The 23,830-nt window shown below is 43.4% G+C and overlaps 1 protein-coding gene across 7 annotated transcripts in view; it reads left to right on the forward strand.

The window, feature by feature from the left end:
• Positions 1–17,830, forward strand: part of FAM13A (family with sequence similarity 13 member A) — a 356,140-nt gene extending 338,310 nt beyond the window's left edge. For 5 of the 7 annotated variants that reach the window (XM_060299807.1, XM_060299804.2, XM_060299806.1 and 2 more), the window contains 5 exons: positions 2,366–2,461; positions 4,069–4,152; positions 9,680–9,876; positions 10,473–10,574; positions 13,273–17,830. In XM_060299807.1, the coding sequence (XP_060155790.1) occupies positions 2,366–2,461; positions 4,069–4,152; positions 9,680–9,876; positions 10,473–10,574; positions 13,273–13,399 (606 nt within the window). In that variant the 3' untranslated portion in view covers positions 13,400–17,830. The remainder of the gene's footprint in view (positions 1–2,365; positions 2,462–4,068; positions 4,153–9,679; positions 9,877–10,472; positions 10,575–13,272) is intronic. The other 2 variants (XR_009564127.2, XM_060299808.1) reach the window with 2 other exon arrangements.
• The last annotated feature ends 6,000 nt before the right edge of the window (positions 17,831–23,830 follow it).

Genomic DNA, 23,830 nt, shown 5'->3' on the forward strand with positions numbered 1-23,830 from the left:
TGTCTTTGAACTTAAGACCACACTTGTTTGCTGTGTACTTAAGAGCGGAATTGATGAGTCATATGTTTAGCTTTAGGAGATACTGCCAAATAGTTTTCCAAAGTGTTCCACCCTTGCCAGCACTGAGAGAGAATTCCAGTTTCTCAGCATTCTTTCCGACACTTGACACGGTCTGTCTTTCAGGTCAGCCATTGTGGTAGGTATGTAGTAGTGAGGCCTGTGGTTCTAGCCTCACTCTTCTTTTGTATGAAATAATTCCTGTGTTCCCTTGCAGTTCTGACACTCATCTTTTATGAAATACCAAATTTAAAACTCCTTCCTATATGGTAGATAGTAAAAGCAAGAAAATGCCGCCTCTTGATATTTTGGTAACAGGAAGAGATAGAAAGAAGTGATTATTGTTATTGCTGATGACAGAAGATAAATCCTCAAGATGTCTTTGCATAATGGCAGTATTCTAACAAGTTTATCCAAAGGTCACTTACTGTTGATCACTTTGGGAAAGGCAAATAAAAAAGGCAACAAAGGATAATCAATTCATGCATAATGTAGACCTGTCTTCAAAGCTGAAGGCCCAAAAGGCCCATAAGAGAAATGGTCAAAGCGAATACTGTTTGCCCTTCCTTACCTCTGTAACCCTTGCCTTATGTGTACAGTAGAAATAAAATGCAGAAGACCAACAGCAAACTTGAAACAAAGATACTTCATCTCTTACTCCATTTAAGTAAACAAATGCATATTTATGAATTTGGCATACCTATTTATATTTGAAACATTCATTCACTCATTTTACAGATATTTATGGAATACTTTTATCATGTCAGGCACTGAAATAGTTACCAGGGGTACAAAAACACAAACTCCTGGTGTCAAGGGGCTTATAGTCTAAAGAGAAGACAGACGTGTCAACAAGTAGTTACTATAGAGTATTAAAATATATCATCCATTAGGACTGCTGTAATACCATAGACTGGATGGCTTATAAAAGATAGAAATTTACAGTCCTGGAGGCTGGAAGTCCAGGATTAAGGTGCTGGTGTTTAGTGAGGGCCAACTTCCCAGTTCATAGACAGCTATCTTTTCACTGTCCTCTCATAGCAGGAGGAGTGAGGGATCTCTCTGGGGTCTCTTTTATAAGGGCACTAATCCCATTCATGAGGGCTCCATCCTCATGACCTAATCGCCTCCTAAAGGCCCCACTTCCAAATACCGTCACATCAGGGATTCCTTTTCAACATATGCATTTGGAGTGGGGACGGGGGAGTGAGTGGACATGAACGTTCTGTCTATAGCAAAGCGTGTATGAATTACAAGGCACACACAGGTTGTGGTAGGTGACACGCAGGGGAGGATGAGCAGGTCTCCTGGAGAGGGACATGTCGGAAAAAGCCTGCACAGGAGTGGGAGCTGGCTCTTAATCTGGAATTTGCTAAACCAAAGAGCAGTGAGGAGGCCATTCCAGGACAGAGGGAACTAGACAAGGAGGTGTGACACAAACTAGTTTCTCTCTGGAGCTTGAGTTATGAGAATGATGATGAGAAGCAGCAGGTAATGAAGGGCTTCAAATACTATGCCCTGTGTTTGAGCTTGATTTCTCCCCACTGCCTGTAGAGTCAGTCCTGTAAACATTTTTGAGCCCTGTGTCAGATTTTAGGGCCACAGAGATGAATCGATCCATGTATTCTATGGGCATATGTGCCTTGAATACCTACTGTTTGCCAGAATTTGTCCCTAAAAACACAACAATTCCAGGGGGAAGAAAGACATTTTGGTTTTTGTTTTTTTGTGGTACGCGGGCCTCTCACTGTTGTGGCCTCTCCCATTGCGGAGCACAGGCTCTGGCCGCGCAGGCTCAGCGGCCATGGCTCACGGGCCCAGCCGCTCCGCGGCATGTGGGATCCTCCCGGACTGGGGCACTAACCCGCGTCCCCTGCATCGGCAGGCGGACTCTCAACCACTGCGCCACCAGGGAAGCCCAAGAAAGACATATTTTTTTTTAATGATTACAGACCTGCATGGTAAGTAGTATAATAGAAACACATGCTTTCTTCTTCCCTGGACCTAGAAAATAGTAAATCATCTGGGAACTCTCAACCTTCAAGAGTTTTACATAGGGAACTAATAATTAATAGTGATCATAGTTTTGATTGAAGAACAGCAGTACTGCTGAGGGAGTGATTTCCAATGATCTGCCGCTGAAGTAGATATTTTAAATATTCACTGATTCATGTTATCAGTTTAGTAAACTTTGCAAGACTGGCGAGTCTTCAGCTGCATCACCTGTACTTTCTCTCGGCCCAGAGCGTGCTTGGCCAGCCTGGCCACCAGGAGCAGGCTTTTCAGCTCTTCTGTTCTTGCATTTCAGGTGAGCAAGAATGAGCGGCAGATTATGAAGCCGTTGTACGACAGGTACCGCCTGGTCAAACAGATCCTGTCGCGAGCCAGCACTGTCCCCATCATTGTGAGTACACCGCGGCCCGGTTGTCAATTACGTGGCTCAATGGGCCCTGGCTATGTTACTTGGGCCCCAACTTGCCTTCTCATGAAAGAATAGTCTCTCATAGTTGAACCTGCCATTAATATCCATGGCCCCTAAGCTTGAGGGATGAATAATTTACCAAAGACTTCTGAGGCTACGTTTGCCAAAAATGAGCAAATCTGAGGCCGACAGAAATTTGTTTTCCCCCTTGGGGATATGCCTTGGCCGTATGCCTCCATCTGACACGTGCTGGGCCAGCTTTCCCACGCTTTCCTCAGAGACGGAGCACCGAGAGGACGGGGCTGTGCCCTCGCCAGGGCCCCGCTACCAAGAGTCTTAGCGGCCTCTGTTAATAGTCTTCTCTCCACCTCCAAGAGCTGGATCAGCCCTGCTGGGAGAGAGCTTCTAAGGCACTCAGGAGAGGGACCCTCCTCTTTTTGGAGGATGTAGGAAAGTGTGAGGTGGAAGAAAAGGGAGGGCAGCTAACAACTGTGAACTGCGCTCAGTGGCCACCCCCCTTGGACTTCACTGCTTTGGGCCTCTGAATTGGGACTTTGTCAGGAGTAGGGAACAGCGACTGGCCCTCAGCTCGAGGAAACCCTTTCGGGCCCTGGCCAGCCTGCCCCCCACCACCACCCCCGATCCCAGCCCTGCTGTGAGGGCAGTGTTTCTGCCCTGTCCATCTCGTGGGGACCCTTTGCCTCTGTTTTAGCGCCCACCTCGGGGATCCTGAGGGTTCCTCTGCTGGCCTGTAGGCTTTGTAGTAAGCAGGCGTGGCCTCGCTTTTATGTTGTTGCTGACATGCGTGTTCTTCTCAGCTGCTGCTCTTCTATTCCTCCTTTAAATCTCCTTGTTTATTTCTAGGCCCAAGATGCAGTCTTTCTATGTCTTTTAACAGTATGTTTGTTCATATTTAATGGGGCAGGGTCCAGAGACCTCAGGCAGGTGTGTTTGAAGAAAGCTACCTTTCTGGACGTTTTCTACAGAATAAATCAGTAACCTAACCAACAAAAGGATTAAATCTAAGAAGTCCTTTTTATTCCCCAGTCAGGGGTCCATAGTGTCCCTCAGTGGGGTGACCGTATAGCCTCTGTTGATAACCTTTGCATCACCCGATGAGCTTACGTTATCGTTAGTTGTTCTGACCAACAAAAGGATTAAATCTAAGAAGTCCTTTTTATTCCCCAGTCAGGGGTCCTTAGTGTCCCTCAGTGGGGTGACCGTATAGCCTCTGTTGATAACCTTTGCATCACCCGATGAGCTTACGTTATCGTTAGTTGTTCTGGAAGTTATGGTGACTAGGAGGAAAGGCGGGAGGCAGGTGCCCCTCAGGTTTTTTCTGCGTGTGTGGTTAACATACTCGTGTGCCATCCTTGCTTTCATGTGGCCTCTGTGGGTGGGGGTCGGGGAGAGCTCCGAAGTGAAGCAGCAACTTGGACAGGAGCTTCAGTTGTGTCTGGTTTTCCTGGGACTTCTTGGCGGGGAGGGGTTCGAGTCTGTAGTTAAAAGGCAGAAGTAAATACTTGCGAGTCAGAAGGGGATGGGGAAAGAAGTTCTCCGTGTAACCTGCCTATTAACGCCTGTCGCAGGGTTCCCCTTCCAGCAAGCGGAGAAGCCCTTTGCTGCAGCCAATTATCGAGGGCGAAACTGCTTCCTTCTTCAAGGAGATAAAGGTGAAGACCCCCAGCTGCTAACCGCTTGCTACCTCTGCAGCAATGTCTCTCCCTCCTTCCCTCTCTCCCGCTCTCCCTCTCTCCCTCCTGTGGATGGAAAGCCGCTGTGATCGGGCCCTTGGGCGATGGCTTCCTGCAGCCGTCCCTAAAAATCAGTAGCAGCCGCATAGCACAGGGAGATCAGCTCGGCGCTTTGTGACCCCCTAGAGGGGTGGGACAGGGAGGGTGGGAGGGAGGGAGACGCAAGAGGGAAGAGATATGGGGAGATAGGTACATGTATAGCTGATTCACTTGTTATACAGCAGAAACTAGCACACCATTATAAAGCAATTATACTCCAGTAAAGATGTTAAAAATAAATAAATAACATAGAACTAAATAAATTTAGAAAAAAAATCAGCAGCTGCTTCTAACCAACTTTAAGCAGTCCTCTTTTATTTGTCATAGACCGGCTGATCTCCTTAGTTTCATTTCACTCCCTCGCTGTTGGGTTTTGTTTTGTTTTGTTTTGTTTGTTGTTGTTTGGTTGGTTTTTACTTTGCTTGCAGGGATATTTGTTTTGTTTTCAAAATGTTTTTTGTTTTGTTTCTTTCCCCCTATTTGAGGAATGGATTTTCTGTACTCCAAAATTTTGTTAAATCAACTCATTGGGTAACTTTAAAAAAAAATCTCCTTTACCAAGTTTATAAGCGAAACCAAAATTAACGAAGGCAGTGTACGTAGCACACACAAAAAATTATCATTTTATAGACAAATATCTTAGTTGTCTTTGACAGATATGTGGGTACAGTTTCATCCACTCTCCTTTCCTCTCACCTTCCCCCTGGCACATTTAGTCCTTGGTGCTAATTTTATAATCTGTTCTTGATCTGTGAATGTAGCGCTGTGACCAGCAGTCACTAGGACGTGCGCTCTGGTTTTTTCCACCAGGAGTAATCATGGATTTTGTACAGATAATCCTTGTCCTTGGTGGCTACTTCTGCTGAAATGGGAGGAACCGTCTATGCCCATAGATCTGTAGGGACCTAACTGGCCTAGACTAGGATCAGCCTCTTTCATATTTTTACTTCTGGACAACTGAACACACTGACTGCCTCGTACAGGGCTCTAGAAATGAAAAGTCAAAGTCAATCTTTTTAAAACATTGATGATTGTTATTTAGCAGTTAAGTCAGAAGCAGGAGTAAAACCCCACGTGGAAGTGAGTGTTAAGAGTTTCACTTGTCATATTCCTGTGGCAGCCCCAAGCCTGGGGTGTCGTTTATTTACTGTAGTTAGGAACGATTATTTCAAAATATGGGGGCCTCGTTGCCACGGAGGGACACCAGTTGAGAACTGCTCCATTTTCTTGCCTGATTGCGTCCACTGTAACTGAGGTAAGGAACCGGAAGCTACAAAGCCGTCTCTTCTCTTCACTCTCTTCCTTTTCTTACCTCCCAAGGGTCTTAACTACTTCATAGACCTCACTTGAAGGTGTTAGGCAGTGATCGTGCTCACTAGTCATATTGTTTAAACAGAACTTGTTTTGTCAAGATGCTGTAGATGTGAAATGTAGGCAAATACGCTACATTGTATCTTCAAAATTAGAGCTACTTTCTTACAATAAGACTCGATGTTGATGAAAGAAGACAAATTTTATCTAGCTGGTAATTTCACACAAGAATTAAAACACCATAATTGAAGAAATCTGGGCAAGTGTGTGCATGAAAATTAGCATATTTCTCTTAGAAGCGTGCGCTAAAACTATTCCTAGATAAAAATGTGTTCTTAAACACATCCGAAATATGACACTTGATAATTGCCTCATGAAACGAATGGAAGACACAGGAAGGATGCTCTTTTTAAAAGTGTCCCTCCAAATCTTATCCTTTAGCTTAGTTTATTTTTTTCACAATTATGTTTTGGCCACTGGCCCTCACGATGGTCAGAATTTCAGATAATTTTGCAATTATTACATTGCTCTCACAAATGGTGTTGTCTTTTAGTTCATTTTGTCCCAGTTGGCCAGGTTTATCAGGAGGTATTTGGACTGTACTAATTCTCAGAAATTCGGTTAGAATTTAGAATTCGGTGTGTGTGCAGATTGTATCTAAATGGTTTCTTTGAAAACCATCCCCGATTTTTAATGCTTATGGGAAGACACCAGCTGTGTGTGAAAGAGAGCCAGCTCAAGTTCTGAAGCCCTAGAACTTCCAGCCCCCCAAATCCTACAGATCGTCTAGTCCATTCTCTGATCCAACATAAGAGTTTCCTCTAAAACTTCTCTGACAAAATAGAGACACCGTCCCTAAGAAGTTATTCCACCCTCAAACTTGAGATGTCTACAGCAATGAAGAGAGTAAGGTCGCTCGTTACACGGGCTAAGCATCTACAAGAGCTAAAAATTTATGTTATTAGTTTTGTAGCTTATCATTTGAAAAATTATCTAAAACAATATAGTAATTATATAATTTTAGAATGTATAAGTTTAATAACTATAAAATATAATTAATGAAATAATTAGCTTGTAGTATTCACAGTTACGGTTGTATGACTTTCTACTTACAGGCCTAGTTTTGCCTCTGGAGCAGCATGGACTGAGCGTACTGCTTTCTCCTTGAGAGCACTTGGCGTATTTACAGTCACCTGCCCTGCCCACTGCCACCCACACCCTGTGAACATTTTTTCTCCAGGTTCCTCTTACTCTTTTCTCATGTGATATGGGCTCCGGACTGTCCAGCAGTGCAGTGGCTCTACACCAGTCTCTCTATATCCCTCTAAAAAACTGATACCCAGAACTGAACGTGATTCTAGATGTGGTTTAACCAGCCCGACAGTGGACCGAGGACTAGTCGTGACCTTGCTCTAGATGACCGAGGCCCTTCAGTTCTCGAAGTCCGTGCCCACGTGACTGTCAGTGTACTGTACATTCCTCTTAGTCTTTCTAAGGCAGGATGTCTCCACCTCAGCACTGCAGACATTTGGGCCAGGTAACTCTTTGCTGTGGAGGACTGGCCTCCACCCACGGGGTGCGAGTAGTGCAGTACGACCATCCCTCCCCAGTGTGACGACCAAACATGCCTTCAGACGTTGCCAAAGGTGCCCTAGGGGCCAACCTGCCCCCAGCTGAGAACCACGGCTTGTCGCCCTGCCTAACTGTTGATTTATGCAGCCCCCAGCTTCCTTTTCCAAGGATTGCGTAGTGTCTGTGTCCACTTTTTTTTTTCTAATCTAATGCTAGGACCTTGAATTTTTCCCGCTTGTTACTTTTCATACTTCTGTGCGAGCCTTACGAAACAGACTACATCTAGCCTTTACATTCCAGCACACCCAGATATCCCTCCCCACTGTGTTATCCACGCATTGTGTGAATATCCAAGTGACTGCTAGATATTGAGTAAGGATGGGTCAGGTAGAGAGCCTGCTAGAGGCCCCCTGCAGATTCACCTCAGCACTGCAGCCGCACTCTGCATAAATGTTCGCACAAATCAGCCTGCCTCGTTCTTTATTGAAATCCAGATATTATGCCAATCCTCTCACAAAAGAAGAAAAGGGTTAGTTCTTCTGATTTGTGTGCAAGAAGCCAGTGCTGGTCACCGTCGATCCCTGATTCCTTTTCAGTTGCTCATATGTTATCTGGACACTGATTCCTTCTAGAAGCTCCTCAGTATCCACAACAACCTGATGGTCTTACAATTTGAAGATCTGTTTTGCTGTTTCTTTTTCCCTATGTGTTTCACAGCTTACTGAGAATAGCTTTGTGTAGCTTCGTCTTCAAAAACACTGAGTTCTCAGGATGTGCAAGACACAGTCTCCCGTTCTGAAGTTCTCTCAGGACCTTGGGATATAATTGATAAGGCTTAGACCCTTAACTTCATTTCTTTCTATCTCGGGCTTTAATAACCTCTTAAGAGTCATTTGTATTTCTCTTTTAAAGCTGAATTACTGGACTAAGAGACATTTATTGAACACCTAATATAGGCAGGCATTGGCTGAGCTCCGGGAACAGCAGTGAACAGAGAGGCCCAAATCCATCCCTCTTCCATGGAGTTTATAGTCAGGTGGTCCCACCTGGTCTCCTCATCCAGGAAGGGGAGGTGGGCAGAGGCTGAGTAGCTCTGCCTGTGGGCCCGGTGTACCTGCTCAGGTACTCAACACGCATTATCTCAATTCTTATGTAAATGATGTAGATGGGACTTGCCACTTCATCTTATAAAAAAAGAGAAACTTTTAAATTATTGATTTAAAAGCCACTTTTCCTCTGTGAATTTAAAAGTGGTTTTAATTTTTTAAAAATTAATAATGAAGCTTTTACTTCCATGGATCAAGAAAAGAGATTGAAGATCCGAAGTCCCAGCAAAAAGAATCTGGAAAGGTCACCTAGTTTTTTGCCAACTTTACCTTCATGCCTTTGTAACAGTAGTTTCATTGTAGTTATGTACTAGTCCTTTTGTTTTGCCTGTTTGTTTGTTTCTTTATTCACATTATTTCTCTTCAGAGGCACCATTATAAACATACCACACTTTATGGTAAGAAAATCCACCACAGACAGTTTGAATCCTGTACTTTACCTGTGAGCAGGGGTTCCTTCTGCCTCCTGAGAGCCATTGGCTGCAGTGGCCCTGAAGCCACTTGGTTGAACTAACAACTGATGTTATAATCCTCTTGTTCATGTAGCTGAACGCCTAACCAATTTTTTAGTTTCTCAAGATATTAGGATATTCTTTTCTGGTCTGACTGTACATGTTGGCAGTAAATTACTTTTTTTTAAATCTTTCTTTCAGACTCTGATATCATTTCTTAGAATCACATAGCTTTAAATTGGCACTAAGACATTCTCTCAGAAAACTAAGTTGACCTCATTTTTCTAATTGCATTTTTATCAAGACAGAGAATATCACACTTTTCTTAGAATCTTGAATGCTGAAAAATACAGCATGTGGTCCTTGGAACCTCTTTGAAAAAACATAAGTTTTATGATTCTGATCATGCAAAGATAAACGTTTTGATCTTCTCAAAAGCTTCCTAAAATTTTGTGCACCAAGCAACCACAAATATTTCATAATCTCAACTTTTAAATAGGCCGTATTGTTGAATTTCTGAAAAATCTTCACAGCTTAAAAGATTTCTGAGACACATAACTAATAGAATCTTTAAAGCACTGATTTCTGGTGGTGGATTTTTTTTTTTAGGTATTGTCACAGAGCTGAGAGTGTTTAAATTCATTTGCTTCTTTTGATTTAGGGTATAAATTGTGATCATTGTTCCTTCCTACCCTCGGCCTTGACAGCTGTTAATTGTGCTGTATACTAATTTTTTTTACAGCTTTTTTCCCTATTAAGTAGCTGTGTTTAGTGTTTGTCTTATTTACTGTGTACATATAGATATTCAATAATATATCCATCATGTACACGTGTGTTGCTAACTGTAGCTATATAGAAGAAACTATATGGGGTCTGGGTAATGAAGTGATCGTGAAGTGATACCTGTAATGAAAGAGGGCCCAAAAAAGTGACCCAATTTTTATTGGGGTTGCTGTGTATCTCCAGGAAGAAGAGGAGGGTTCAGAAGACGAAAGCAGCACAAAGCCAGAGTTCACCGTCACCCTGAAGACCGATTTCAGTGCACGTTGCTTTCTGGACCAATTTGAAGATGTCACTGACGGCTTTATTTCCCCGATGGATGATAAAATACCATCAAAATGCAGCCAGGATACCGGACTTTCAAATCTCCATGCTGCTTCGATGTATGTTGTTTTGGTGGTGGTATTGGAATGTTGTGATGAAAATAATTTTCTGAAATATTATTTTAGCCTTTGTACTTAAATTGGCTGCCAAAACGTAAGTGACTTGCCTAGGGTGCATCTGTGTGGATAAAACAGGGTTTGCTTGTTTGTTTAATTTCTGGCTCAGTGGTTCTATATGCTTCATCCCGTGTTATCTGAGGGAGCATCTGAGATCTTGCTTAAACAATCGCAAGGTCTCTGTAATGGCATTGTGTGGTTCTTTGCGCCACAGCTCGCCATTTAATACATACCGAGCACAGATGGCATCTCTTTCTTTCTAAGCAAAATATGACAAAGCGCCATGGGAGTTCACAAGCCTGAGGAATTCATAAGTAGCAGGAGCCTCGCAGGAGCCCCAGAAGCCGTATCTATCGTCGTGTGCTTTGGCTTCCAGGGGATGGAAAACATCCATTTCTGGTGACCCACAGCTCCTCGCACAGTTCCTGCATTTATATGCTTTTCCCTTTCTCCACAACTCCTATCGAGTTGCACATTCCTTACGTTTACAACTATTCAGATTTAACTCAATTTTCTTGAAATACTTCTGCCCCTCTTAGACCAGAACTCTTGGAACACCTTCAGGAAATGAGAGAAGAAAAGAAAAGGGTTCGAAAGAAACTTCGTGATTTTGAAGACAATTTTTTCAGACAAAATGGAAGGTAAGTGCGTGTGCTGTCCTTCCCCTCCCCCACCTCACACACAGCCCTCTCTTTTCTGTGTCACATCTGTGCAAAGCCTCCCATGTGGGAGCCACCCTACAGCTTTCCTGTAACCTGGCCCTTGGTTTTGTGCCCTGGGCCCCTTTGAGGCTTACTGGAAATGGGGAGGTTTGTGTGGCCCTTCAGGAAGAAGTGCTCCTTGGATGATATCCAAGACCGATACAGATTCAGCTAACATTTACAAAACTCACCTGTCATATCAAATCCTAATCGAAAATGAGCAGCTTAAAGCTGTTTCTAGTGGGCAGCACTGGTTTAGGTTCTGTTTTTGTTTTTTTAATCTTAATAAACTTGAAGGAGAAATAAGGAAAGGGGCACTCTAGGTCTTGCTGGTTTGTAGGCTCATTTTAAAAGCAGAGTTGTCAAGTCAAATGAGAAATACACAAGAAACAAGAAGCCCTCCTGACTGATAGAGTGCCTTTCACCAGTGAGGTTTTTTTTTTTTTTTTTTAAATACATTTTATCACCTAACATTCTTTTTATTTTTTTTTATAAATTTTATTTATTTATTTTTGGCTGCGTTGGTTCTTCGTTGCTGCGTGAGGGCTTCTCATTGCGGTGGCTTCTCTTGTTGCGGAGCACAGGCTCTAGGCACACGGGCTTCAGTAGTTGTGGCTCGCAGGCTCTAGAGCGCAGGCTCAGTAGTTGTGGTGCATGGGCTTAGCTGCTCCGCGGCATGTGGGATCTTCCCGGACCAGGGCTCAAACCCATGTCCCCTGCATTGGCAGGCAGATTCTTAACCACTATGCCACCAGGGAAGCCCCTGTCAGTGAGTTGTAATCATCATCATAGAGCGCTATGCTGAGGGATAGTCTCCCCTGTTAGCAAGTGACCACACACAGAATGTCCGACTCAAGTCACAGCATGAGACCAGGTTAGAGCAGGGAATAGAGCTCCATCTCTCACATTGGAGTTAAGTTTTATCATTTTAAAATGTTTTAATATAAATTATTTAAACGGTGTAAATACAGTTTCTCTTTAAGTCTCCTTTTATACTTCTCAAAAGTATTGGGAAATAAAAGTACCATAAAGATTAACTTAGGCATTAAAAATGTACTATATTTCAGTTTATTTCAATTATTGTATAAATTTATTTGGGGGATCTCTGATTTGGATCTGTCCTATAATGACTTTCTCAAGATTTATGGGTTTTTTTTTTTTTGCGGTACGCGGGCCTCTCACTGTTGTGGCCTCTCCCATTGCGGAGCACAGGCTCCGGACGCGCAGGCTCAGCGGCCATGGCTCATGGGCCCAGCCGCTCCGCGGCACGTGGGATCTTCCCGGACCAGGGCACAAACCCGCGTCCCCTGCACTGGCAGGCGGACTCTCAACCACTGCGCCACCAGGGAAGCCCAAGATTTATGAATTTTTATACCTAAATATTTGTTTTTCTTTCTCCATGAACTGTAGGATATTTAGAAAATATAGATAAAAGAAATAATACCCAAAATAATAATAATACCCAAAGAGAAACCAAAGGATTAATGTTTTGATGTGTTTCATTCCAGTCTTCTTCCCAAACATATTTTTGGTTTGTCTGCTCATTTTTTTTCCCATTTGTTTATAGTCACATTATGCACAGATATCCTATAATTATGTAACCTTCACAAGTTTTAAGAAAATACAATTGATGGGAATCAGTAATCATCATACAAGTTTAGAACTGTCAGGGACTTCAGATTTCACAGAATCTGGTTCCATCACTTCGTCCGTGAGGCAAGTGAAGACCCTCAAAGGCACTTCTGGGGCCAGGGTCAGATGCCCCCTTCCCTGCCGTCTCCTGGGAGCATCCAGGGTCCTTTCCTTGAGCAGGCAAAGCAGGAATAAAATTAGTTCATTGAGCAAAATTAAATGAGCCCCAGGCTATCCCATTTCCCATTTTTGCTCTTGAATAAGAAGTAAAGGAAGCCTGGTATTTGAATGTCTGACATGTGCATTTCCAAGTGAGATGAGAAGCAGGGCAGTACCGGTTGAGGATGCGGGTAACGGCGGCATTTCGTCAGGTTCTCCTGCGGGTTGTATTAGATCATGGATTCAGAGTACTTAGCATGGTGCTCACCCTATAATCAGCTCTCAAGTATAATACTTGTGCACATAAAAAGTATACATGTAAAATGACTCAGTAAACTATAAAGGTTTATGAGTATTCTGTGATCCAGTTGCTGAATTCCAAGACTAATTTTTATAGTAAGTAGGAGTATTAACTATTTTTTTAAACCCTGTAAATTACGGGTATACCAATTACTAATCAGAAATGTAATGGTTCATTAGGTGAAGTATATAGAAGTGAGAAAGCATTAAGTGTAAGTAAAGGACTTCAGTGTACGGAGACTTGTAGTATGAATTCATACGTAGCAGCAGCAGAGAGAGAAAGTTTCTACATTTCTTAGTCTTTCCCATCATGCTTCAAGATGCCAGATTAACTGAAACTCAGTTGCATGGTGCCTTCTGGGGACACTGTCTTTCACTGCTTGTCTAAACCCAGCTCCAGTCCTGATACCAAGTGATGCCTGGCAACACTGATTCTGTGGGGTGATCAGCTGCACATTTCCACGTGATGGTCCTTCACCTGAGGAACAGTATCCTCTGGAAGAGACAGCACGTGATCACCAGCCCCTTTTCCCTTTGTTTCCGTCAGAAACGTCCAGAAGGAAGACCGCACCTCTATGGCTGAAGAATACAACGAATACAAGCACATCAAGGCAAAACTGAGGCTCCTGGAGGTGCTCATCAGCAAGAGAGACACTGATTCCAAGTCCGTGTGAGGAGGCAGCCCTACCCGAGCCAAGGGGGCTGGGGGTGCAGGGTGAATGTGCCCCCCACCTCCCCTGGCAGATAGCAGCTCTGCAGAAACTGGAAGGCAGCCTTGGAGCTGGACCTACAAAGAGAGTAGCTCTTCTGCCTCTGGGCCCCTGGGATCGTCTCCAGTTTCCACTGCCTGCCTTGGAAACCGCCCAGATGGAAGGAGCACACCTGCCCCCATGTAGGAGTTGTGTAAGGGAAAGTCGAGATCTCCGTGCACCCGAGCGCTCACAGACACACACAGACGCTGTAGCGGAAGCTTCGCTGACAACTGGCAGCGACGAATCACTACATTGAGACACACTCATCTACAGAGGAGACACACTGTTCTTCTCTGGATAACTGAGAAGCAGCCTGTTCTCTGTCGGACTGTGACAAAAACAAGCTCAGGACTTCACTCTGTAGAGCGAACTTGCTGTGCACATCCAGTGCAGGTGCCCAAGAGAGCATGGGCCCAGCCCAGGAGAGCACGGGCTCTCTTTGGACCCAGTCAAGTGGGAACCTGCATTGGAGCCCTGTTTGCTGCCTCGACCATCCTCGTGACCTTTCCACAGAGCTGCGCCTTTCCCCACTCGTGTGAATCGCTTCCCCTTTAGCTCTCAGGTGGATGGAAGCCGCGTCTGCCCAAAATGGCCGTGCAGTCCTCTATTTGACTGTGTGTTTCTTCACGACGTCCTCAGCTGATAGAGAGCTGTGATCCCTGACTAGGGCTGGACCATCTGCAGAGGACAGAGGGGATAGAGAAGTAGCTAATATTTGTGCTGATTTTTAAATTAGACAGCGGTGAAGAGCCTAGAGAATCCTTTCCTGAACGTTGACTGCTCTTTTTAGCCTCAGATGTTAACATCAAACACTGGGGGAGGCCAGCAGCCTATTTGGGGCTTGGTTTTGTTTTGGCTCTAGCCGAACAAAAGGGTCTTGCTTCATTCTTAGCTTAAGTGTAGAGGATCGTGAGAGAGAATGAGCCTCCTGAGGACTTACCAGAGTTTTAATTTTTTTTTCTTTTTTTTTAAGTAAACCTGCACTAAAAATCTCCTGAAGGGTAAGTATAGCCCTGAGAGCTCAGCCTAAGACAGAATCGAAATCACACTATTTTCAAGATCATGTATAAAGAGAAAAAAAATAATGGTGTATAGCCAATGATGATTCTAATTTTTTCAAAGACGGTGTCACAAAACTGTCTATATTAGACATTTTGGAGGACCAGGGAATTGAAGACACCAGATCATTCATCTCTCCAGTGTGCCGGTGTTATCTTGTGATTTGTTGTTACTTTTTGACTTTCTGTGTTTGCGCTGAGGAAAGTGGGTCCTGGTTCCGCCTGCCCATCCTGGCCCACGTTTCTGCTCTGTGAGGTTGAGCACAGGTGTCTGCCCACCAGCCGCTGGTTGCCAAGAGAAGGTGTTTCAGCAGGCTCTGCCTTTTGAAGATAATGTTGCGGGATGAACGGGACAGCAAAGGGTACCATTTTGTTTTCTTTAATAATAATAACAAGGATAAAACTCCTTCCTGATCAGTTGTCAGTTTCCATAATGGGTTCTTGAGAAACTGTCTGGTCAGATTGGATTTGTAGCAGCATTTTCCATTGTTGAAGTGAAGTAGCAGCTCTCTGTCGGTTGAAAATCGTTGAAGTCAGGTGTAGGGGAAAAAGAATACCTTTAAATTTGCTCTTAAAAATAATCATCCAAAAGCATGAGCTATATGTTGAAAGTGCCCTGGTTGAATCCACGTATTTAAAGACAGTACATAATCCTGCAATAGAGATATAGCTTGGTATTCTTTGCCTTACTGTTTACATTGCAGATTGCTATAATTTCAAGGAGTTATATTATAAAATGATGCACTTTAGGACGTTTCTATTTTTGAAATCTGAACATGAATCATTCACATGACCAAAAATTGTATTTTTGAAAAGAAATACATGTCTAGTTCGTCCTTTTTAAGTAATCTCTTACATAAGCTATAATGTAAATCACATCATCACCAGTTAACTTTCAAAGCACATCTAAGAGTATTGTTTTGCAAATACTAATATGCTATAGAACTTTAAAAGAGAAAAAGCTATATAAATGAGAAGCTACTAAATGTTTTGAAATCTCTTGTTTCTGCCAAAGGTAAATTAAGTAAAAGATTTATTCAGGAATCCCCATTCAAATTTGTATGATTGAATAAAAGAAGACACCGAGTTATAGTAAAATGTGTATGGAATGTCATGTTTTCCTTTGTAATTTATAATAATATACTTCCTAGAATGGTGCCCAAATTAAGGGAGGGAAGCCCTGTTTACAGGAGATTCTATCTGAAGACAGGTTAGTCCATAGGTTCTGGCTCTGCCAGAAATGCGGAGGTAAATTTGTTTCCATAGCAACCATTTTTTGCAGCCCAGAGTCTCAAGGCCCTAGAGGCAGTGTCTTAATTGGCCTAAAACAGAATACTCCGGACTACGGTTTTTCCTTTGCTCTGTGGGGAATGTGTGTGTGTTTATGAGCACATGCCAACAAAATAAATGTCAAGGGTTATGTAATAACAATGATAAGTAGAAGCAAAGCATGAATAAACTTGGCCGTGTGATTGTAAGAATCAGAGATAGCAGAGGCTTGTCATTTCCCAAGCATTTGCTCTTTATTATGTTTTAGCCTGGAGCAAACCTTGAAATAGATATTTATATTAAGTATGTTATCATTACTGCATTTCATCTTTGAAGCGTTGAGTCCGTATTTTCCTTTTTAGACAGGTATGTGCGAGGTTTAGGATAAGGGCCCGCTGAGAAGTTTTTCAGGACAGCCGAAGTTTGTCTTGGTGCTGGTAGAAGGAAGTCTGCACAATCTCAGTGATCTCCGATTCAGGGAAAAGACCCATGAAAGAACACATCACATTTCAGGCTGGAGAACTATTTTTTTTAATTGCTAGCTATAATTTATTGTGAGCTAATAAGTAGATGGCTTTGAAGTCAAAAGGTTATTATTCATTGGCAAGGCAGGGATCAGCAATGCCTCTATATATAACATCAGTGTGATTTTTGCTTTCTCTCCTCCTGATGCAACACTTGCGTGGTGGCAGAAGAGCCTGTTATAGGGTGTGCCTGCTCCCAGGTGTGTCCTTTCTAGCCCAGGACAAGTGCCTCAGGGTTGTGCCTTGCGCTTAGAATTCCTTATAAGGTGACTGTTAAGTTGATTATCAGAATCAAAGGGCAGCCATGGTGCCAGTTAAGTTGGTTCCTTCTGGGACTGCCTAATTCTCAGTAGACAGAATTGAGCCCTGTATTCAGAACTGATCACAGATTTATAAGGAAAATCAAAATTTAAAGTTTGTTGATGAATTTTTTAAGAGATTCTTAATCTGATCGTGAAGATGCCATCTTTCTTAAAGGGTATATTTCTTAAGGCTGTATACCTCACTACCTTTGATGGTACATTTATAGCTGAACGCCATCATCTCTTTTAACTGCCCTGTGAAAATCTGGTTGTAGTCTAAATTGGTTTTGCTTTCAAGACGGGTCTTCCTGGCACACTGCATCCTGGGGGGGGTTTTCTTCCGAGGTGAGGAGTGGTAGTTTCTGCACCCAGGTCAGCACCTCTGTGGTATTCTTTCGTAGTCTCCACTTGGTTAAACCGATAGGGAGGGACAAAACTGGGCTAAAACGTTAAAGCAGTGTTTCCTCGGAAGGCCACGGGTTTAGCAGAAGCCGGAGTGTGCTTGCTTTTTCTTTGATTAATTCCCTTCCGTTATATTTTTTTCCCCCACGTGACCCTCAGAACCTACTGAAGAGTACATTTTGTCAAAAGATAGGCTAAACGTGTTTTCAAGTCCGTAGGTACTGAACTTGTGCATACTGGTACTTCTTCACAGGGTAGCTGACACGGCCAAAGCTCCAAGAGATGGTGATCTACGTGTCAGCCGCTGCGCCGTGGCCTCAGCCACTTTCCAGAGTAGAGATCGCGCCCTTGGGGCATCCACACTCTTCCACCGTGATCCTTCATAACAGATGTGTGTGGATAAGCTGAGGTCAGTTGCAGGTACACACAGATGTGTATTAAAATGAAATCTATACATCTACAACTTCTCATTGCTATGAAAGAGCAGGTATGTCTCTAGAGGATCTCATTTTGTCTGGAATCCAGCCAGTCGTGGCCACGTGTGCAGCTTGAGAAATCGATTCGGCAGATCTAGCTCTCAATCTGAAAGCACCTACACAATCATGAAAGTCTCCGAGAGTGGATGCAATTTTAGGAAATAGCATGGGCCCAGAACAATGTTTACATGACATGTAAGCAGAAAGTATTTGAAATTACAGTTGTTCCTTTTGTAAAATGTAAACTGAATGAAAATGTTATGTACCTTTTTGTACATGGCTGTATTTTGTATGAACATAAATAAAATATTTTTAATTGTGAGTGTCCTGAATTTTTTGACAGCGTCAGGAACGTGTGACTGAACCCTCTGTGGGGTCTGACCTTTCCCTATGTAGGGAATCACGCTGCTCCCGTGAGCTCCTCAGAAGCCTCCCCTCCAGGGAGGCCACTGGAAGCTGAAGCAAACTGGGTACAAGCTAGACATGCCCGTGATGGTCAGTAGGAAAACAGGCTTGTGCTCTCTGCTCGGCTGCCTTTGAAGCAATTAATGGAAGGGGCTGGAGGGGTGCAGAAAGAAAGGCATTAAGAAAAACAACTGTTTAAGTACATTTCCAAAGTCTCGGAGGCCATCACAGGCAAATATGTGAACCAGTCACTACTCTGAAGCTAATGAGGCCACCAGAAAACTGTGACATGGAAGAAAAGGCACGTTGCAGTTGTGTGAGGTGAGTAGCTCGTGGTCGGTGGAGGTTAGGCCCACAGGTGTTCTTTAAGCTGCATGCGTTACAGACGCCTGACTGAAGTGACTCAAGTACACATTCAGAGTGTACTAAACATGAAATTAAAAAAAGGAAAAATTAAGGCTTGGAGCAAGGACCCTGTCCCAGTACTGATACCAGGATTTGAACTAAGATGTCTGACTTCGGAGCATGAAGACGCAGCACTGCTGACGGCACAGGGGCCTGGCGTTCTGTCAGAACTGAAGCTCGGGCTTCCCTGGTGGCACAATGGCTGAGAATCCGCCTACCAATGCAGGGGACATGGGTTTGAGCCGTGGTCCAGGGAGATCCCACATGCCGCAGAGCAACAAAGCCCTTGCGCCACAACTACTGAGCCTGCGATCTGGAGCCGCGAGCCACAACTACTGAGCCCGCGAGCCGCAACTACTGAGCCTGCGTGCTGCAGCTACTGAGGCCCACGCGCCTAGAGCCCGTGCTCCGCAACGGGAGGCACCACTGCAGTGAGAAGCCCGTGCGCCACAGGGAAGAGTAGCCCCTGCTCGCAGTAACTGGAGAAAAGCCCACGTGCAGCAACGAGGACCCAACACAGCCAAAAATAAAATAAATGGAATAAATAAATTTTTAAAAAAACACTGAAGCTCGCCTGAGTAACTTACCTTTTGAAACACTGGGTCCAAAGTAATAAAACTGAGGCAGAAGTGGCAAGCAGTATATAGCGACCCTTCATTTTCTTAAGTCCTGTTTTGCTGTCGCCCCTCCGAGTGACCAGAACGTGATGCTGGCCCAAGTACACCAGCTTCTACAGCCTGTTTAAAAGCCTGATGGCCCTCCAGACGGCCTCCCCGACTCCCCTGGAAATGTTTTGGCTCCTACTCTATCAGTTTGCAGCACTCTGGACGAACTGAATGGGAATTTCAGAACAGGGACCGACTGGGGGAGGCTGGGAGAGGAGGACAGTCCTCGTCACTCCTTTCAATGGCCTCATTATTACCCCCTCTAGACATGGATTCTGAATCTTGTAAGACAAAATGTATTGGGGTTATCCCTAAGCTGGGTCAGCTTATCAAGGCTATAAATACACAGTTGGATTTCATATTCAGTAAAAGCTGAAAGTAGAAATTCCCAAATGCGTTTTCAGAATGCTGGCTGGCAGGCCGACAAGTGGGGTTTGGCAGGAGCTGGGCTTGTGGACAGCCTGCTTCTCACTGCTCCTCTCCGTCGACAAGGCTTGTACCGCAGGGTGGATCCGAGTTGTGCAGCACCTTCCGGGGAACGCGGCCCGGTGCAAAACGCAGCAAGACCCAAATCCGAGACCTCTGGACTTCCATGTCTCAGCTGAGCCTTTGTGTGTATAAATCATATGTTACTGTGAGTTCTGAAACTCATTTCTTCCACACGTTTGAATCTTCCTTTAATTTCTCAAAAGCAATTCAAAGATGCTGAGAAATCCTTGTCATGCTTCTGGTTCTACAGCGTTGAGTACTTCTTGGTAAGATATTTTGAGATATTGTTATTTTTCTGTAACTGTTACTTTTTTTAACTGAAACATAGTTGATTTATAATGTTTTAGGTGTATGGCAAAGTGATTCAGTTTTATATATATATACTTTTTCAGATTCTTTTCCATTATAGGTTATTACAAGATATTGAATATAGTTCCCTGTGTAGATAGTAGGCCCTTGTTTATCTATTTTACTTTTTTCTTAATACTTTTTTATAAATTTACTTACTTTTGGCTGTGTTGGGTCTTCGTTGCTGTGCGTGGGCTTTCACTAGTTTTGGCAAGGGGGGGCTACTCTTCGTTGCCGTGTGCGGGCTTCTCATCGCGGTGGCTTCTCTTGTTGCGGAGCAAGGGCTCTAGGCATGCAGGCTTCAGTAGTTGTGGCACGTGTGCTCAGTAGCTGTGGTTTGCGGGCTCTAGAGTGCAGGCTCAGTAGTTGTGGCGCACGGGCTTAGTTGCTCCGCGACATGTGGGATCTTCCCGGACCAGGGCTTGAACCCGTGTCCCCTGCATCGGCAGGCGGACCCTCAACCACTGCGCCACCAGGGAAGCCCTCAGGCTGTATTTTTAAACAACTAAAAATGAAGCGTACCCCAGGGAGAAGAGCTGCTCTGATTTCGGCAGGCCCCTCATTAGCATCCTAGGTTTCACCAAGCCCGTGGACAAGGCTGAGACTGGGAGGGGGCCTGGGGTCATCCTCCACTCCCTCATCAGCGCCAGGGGGGCAAAGTCGGGGTGCCACTGCTCGGGCCAGCAGCAGAGCAAGCTTTGGGTTCAAATGACCTTCCACTCTCATTGAATGAGGCCCTGCCCCCCATTACCTCATAAATTCAGCAACTCCAGATCTCTTCTCCGAACAGTCTGCCAAACTTGAACTTGAGAGCCCTTGAGTCTGCTATACCAGCATCTGAGCTCCTGGGAGAGCCCAGGCACGAAAGGTCAGGAGACACGTTTTTAACAACAAGAAGGCTTTGGCAGTGGCAGGCCGGTCCCTGTGGGGCCACGAGCCAGTACCTAGTTGGCGCTCGCTATTGACCTTTGCTCTCAGGAGCCCCGGGCCTCTGTAGGCATTGGCGTTATTTCCAAATCTGCTCTTTGGCTGTCTTTTTCTCCTAATCCTAAAAACAAGGTGACCGTGAAACTAACCTGGTTTAGAGTTTCCCTTCACCTGAGGAGTGTATGTGTGTGCGTTTTAGATCTTATTTAATTTCTCAGGAAGTTCAACACCCATGGGAACTGAATCAATAATAACCAGAGATTGTATCCAGTTCCCCCGGGGTTAGGCCCAGGAAAATCAGCTTTTAAAAGATCTGAAGACCGTATGATTGTGCACCCTGCCAAGCATCCAGCCACTCTTGGAAGAAAAAAAAATGCTGACATCTGAACTAATTTTCTCCATGCCACACATAACTCAGGAGTAGAAGGAAATAAAACACGAAAGCCTGGATCAGCTAATCCGTGGGAGAGGCTGTTGTTAATACAGATGCAGAGAATCTGCCCACGATGGGGTGGACACGTCCTCCAGCACCTATTCTGTTGCATATCCCTGTCTCTCACTCCACGAGGGAAGTTAACCAGTCCCTCCTTACCTGGGTTGGAAAGGCGTGGTGGTAGCTTCTGTGTCACATCCAACTGGAGAATTGCCTTGATCTAATCTGCAGGAGAGTTTTCACCTCTTCTGAAGACATGAGGACCTACTGTCTTCCTTACCACAAGCTCCTCTTCAGCTTTGTGAGATACTGTTCCCCAAGATAAGTCTGCAGGTGGAGGCTGCCAGTGCACCTATCAATGCCCCAAGAAGGCATCTCTTAAAAATGAAGACATTCACAAACCAGAAGACTCGTAACTCAAGCAACCCCAGCTAAGTAGTACGAAGGCAACATGGGCATCATGTTCTTAGATATTCTAGAGATATCTAAGCATATTTTAAAATATGCTTGGCTCCATTTTTAAGAGCCAAAGAAAACTGGAGACGACCAAAGCTTACATTTCTTTTTGAGAGGAAATGATAAAATTCTGCGTATTAGCCTTGATTTTATATACTTCCTCTTCTGTGCTTGACCCTAACACAAAACATTCTGTTCATTGGGCTGCACCTCAAATCTGTTTTGACGTTCTGTTGTATGCCCTCCTTCATTCCACCTTTCTCTCCATCATCCAGTTAACAGTGATTTGGCTGTTTTCTCCTTTATTTTTTCCGATTTTATTGAGATATGATTGACATGTAACATTGTGTAAGTCTAAGGTGTACAACAGGTTGATTTGAACCACTAATATATTGTAAAGCAATTACCATCATAGCATTAGCTAACACTTCCATCATATTACATAATGATCATTCTTTTTTGTAGTTAGAACATTTAAGATCTACTCTCTTAGCAACATTCAAGTATATAGTACAGTATTATTAACTATGATCACCATGCTGTTAATTAGATGCCCAGAATGTATTTATCTTATCACTGGAAGTTTGTATCCTTTGACCAACATCTCCCCGTTTTCCCCACTCCCCAGCCCCTGGTAACTACCATTCTACTCTGTTTCTATGAGTTAGGCTTTTTAGATTTCACATATAAGTGAGATCATACAGTATTGGTCTTTCTCTGACTTAATTAGCATAATACTTTCAAGGTCCATCCATGTTGTCACAAATAGCCAGATTTCCTTCTTTCTTATGAATAATATTCCATGGTATATATACACCACAATTTCTTTATCCATTCATCCTTTGACAGACCCGTTGTTTCCATATCTTGGCTATTGTAAATAATGCTTCAATGAACATGGGGGTGCAGAGATCTCTTCAAGATCCTGTTTATATTTCCTTTGGATATATATATACCCAGAAGTGGGATTGCTGGACCGTACGATAGTTCTATTTTTATTTTTTTAAGGAAACTTCATAATGTTTTCCATAGTGGCTATACCAGTTTACATTCCTACCAACAATGCACAAGGGTTCCCTTTTCTCCACATCTTCACCAACACTTACCTTTTGTCTTTTTGACAATAGCCATTTTGACAGGTGTGAGATGAATATCTCCTTGTGGTTTTGATTTGCATTTCCCTGATGTTTAGTGATGCCGAGTACCTCTTCATGTACCTGTTGGCCATTTGTATGTCTTAGTTGAAAATGTATTTATTGAGTTCTCCTGCCCATTTTAAAATCAAATTGTTTGGTTATTTTTGCTATTGAGTTGTATGAGTTATTTACATATTTTGGATACTAACTCCTTATCAGATATATGGTTTGCAAATATTTTCTTCCATTCCATAGTTTGCATTTTTATTTGTTGGTTGTTTCTTTTGCTGTGCAGAAGCTATTTTAGTTCGATATAATCCCACTTATCAAGTCTTGTCTTTGTTGCTAGAGCTTTTGGTGTTAAATCCAAAAATCATCGCAAAGACCAACGTCAGGAAGCCTTTTCCCTATGTTTTCTTCTAGGAGTTTTAGTTTTAGGTCCTGTGTTTAAGTCTTTATCTTGAGTTAATTTTTGTGAATAGTGTAAAATAGGGGTCCAATTTCATTCTGCATTTGACTATCCAGTTTTACCAACATCATACATTCATTCATTCATGTATTTATTTTTTTTACATCATTTATTAAAGAGGCTATTCTTTCCCCATTGAGTATTCTTGGCTTCCTGTCAAATATCAGTTAACCATATATGCAAAGGTTTATTTCTAGGCTGTTGATTCTGTTCCATTGGTCTATTTGTTCTTTTTTATGCCAGTACCATACTATGTTAATTGCTGTAGCTTTGTAGTATAGCTTGAAATAGTTACTACTATAGCTATAGTAGTATACTTTGAAACAGGAAGGGTGATGCCTCCAATTTATACTTTCTTCTCACGATTGCCTTGGCTATTTGGGATCTTTTGTGGTTCCATACAGATTTTAAAGTTATTTGTTCTATTTCTGTGAAAAATGCCATTGGGGTTTTGATAGGGATCACATTGAATCTATAGATGGCTTTGGGTAGTATGGCTATCTTAACAATATTAACTCTTCTGATTCATGAACATAGGATCTCTTTCCATTTCTTTGTGTCTTCTTCAGTTTTTGGTTTTTTTTTTTTG

The sequence above is a fragment of the Globicephala melas genome, chromosome 5 (genome assembly GCF_963455315.2).
Source record: "Globicephala melas chromosome 5, mGloMel1.2, whole genome shotgun sequence".
Lineage (NCBI taxonomy): Eukaryota > Metazoa > Chordata > Mammalia > Artiodactyla > Delphinidae > Globicephala > Globicephala melas.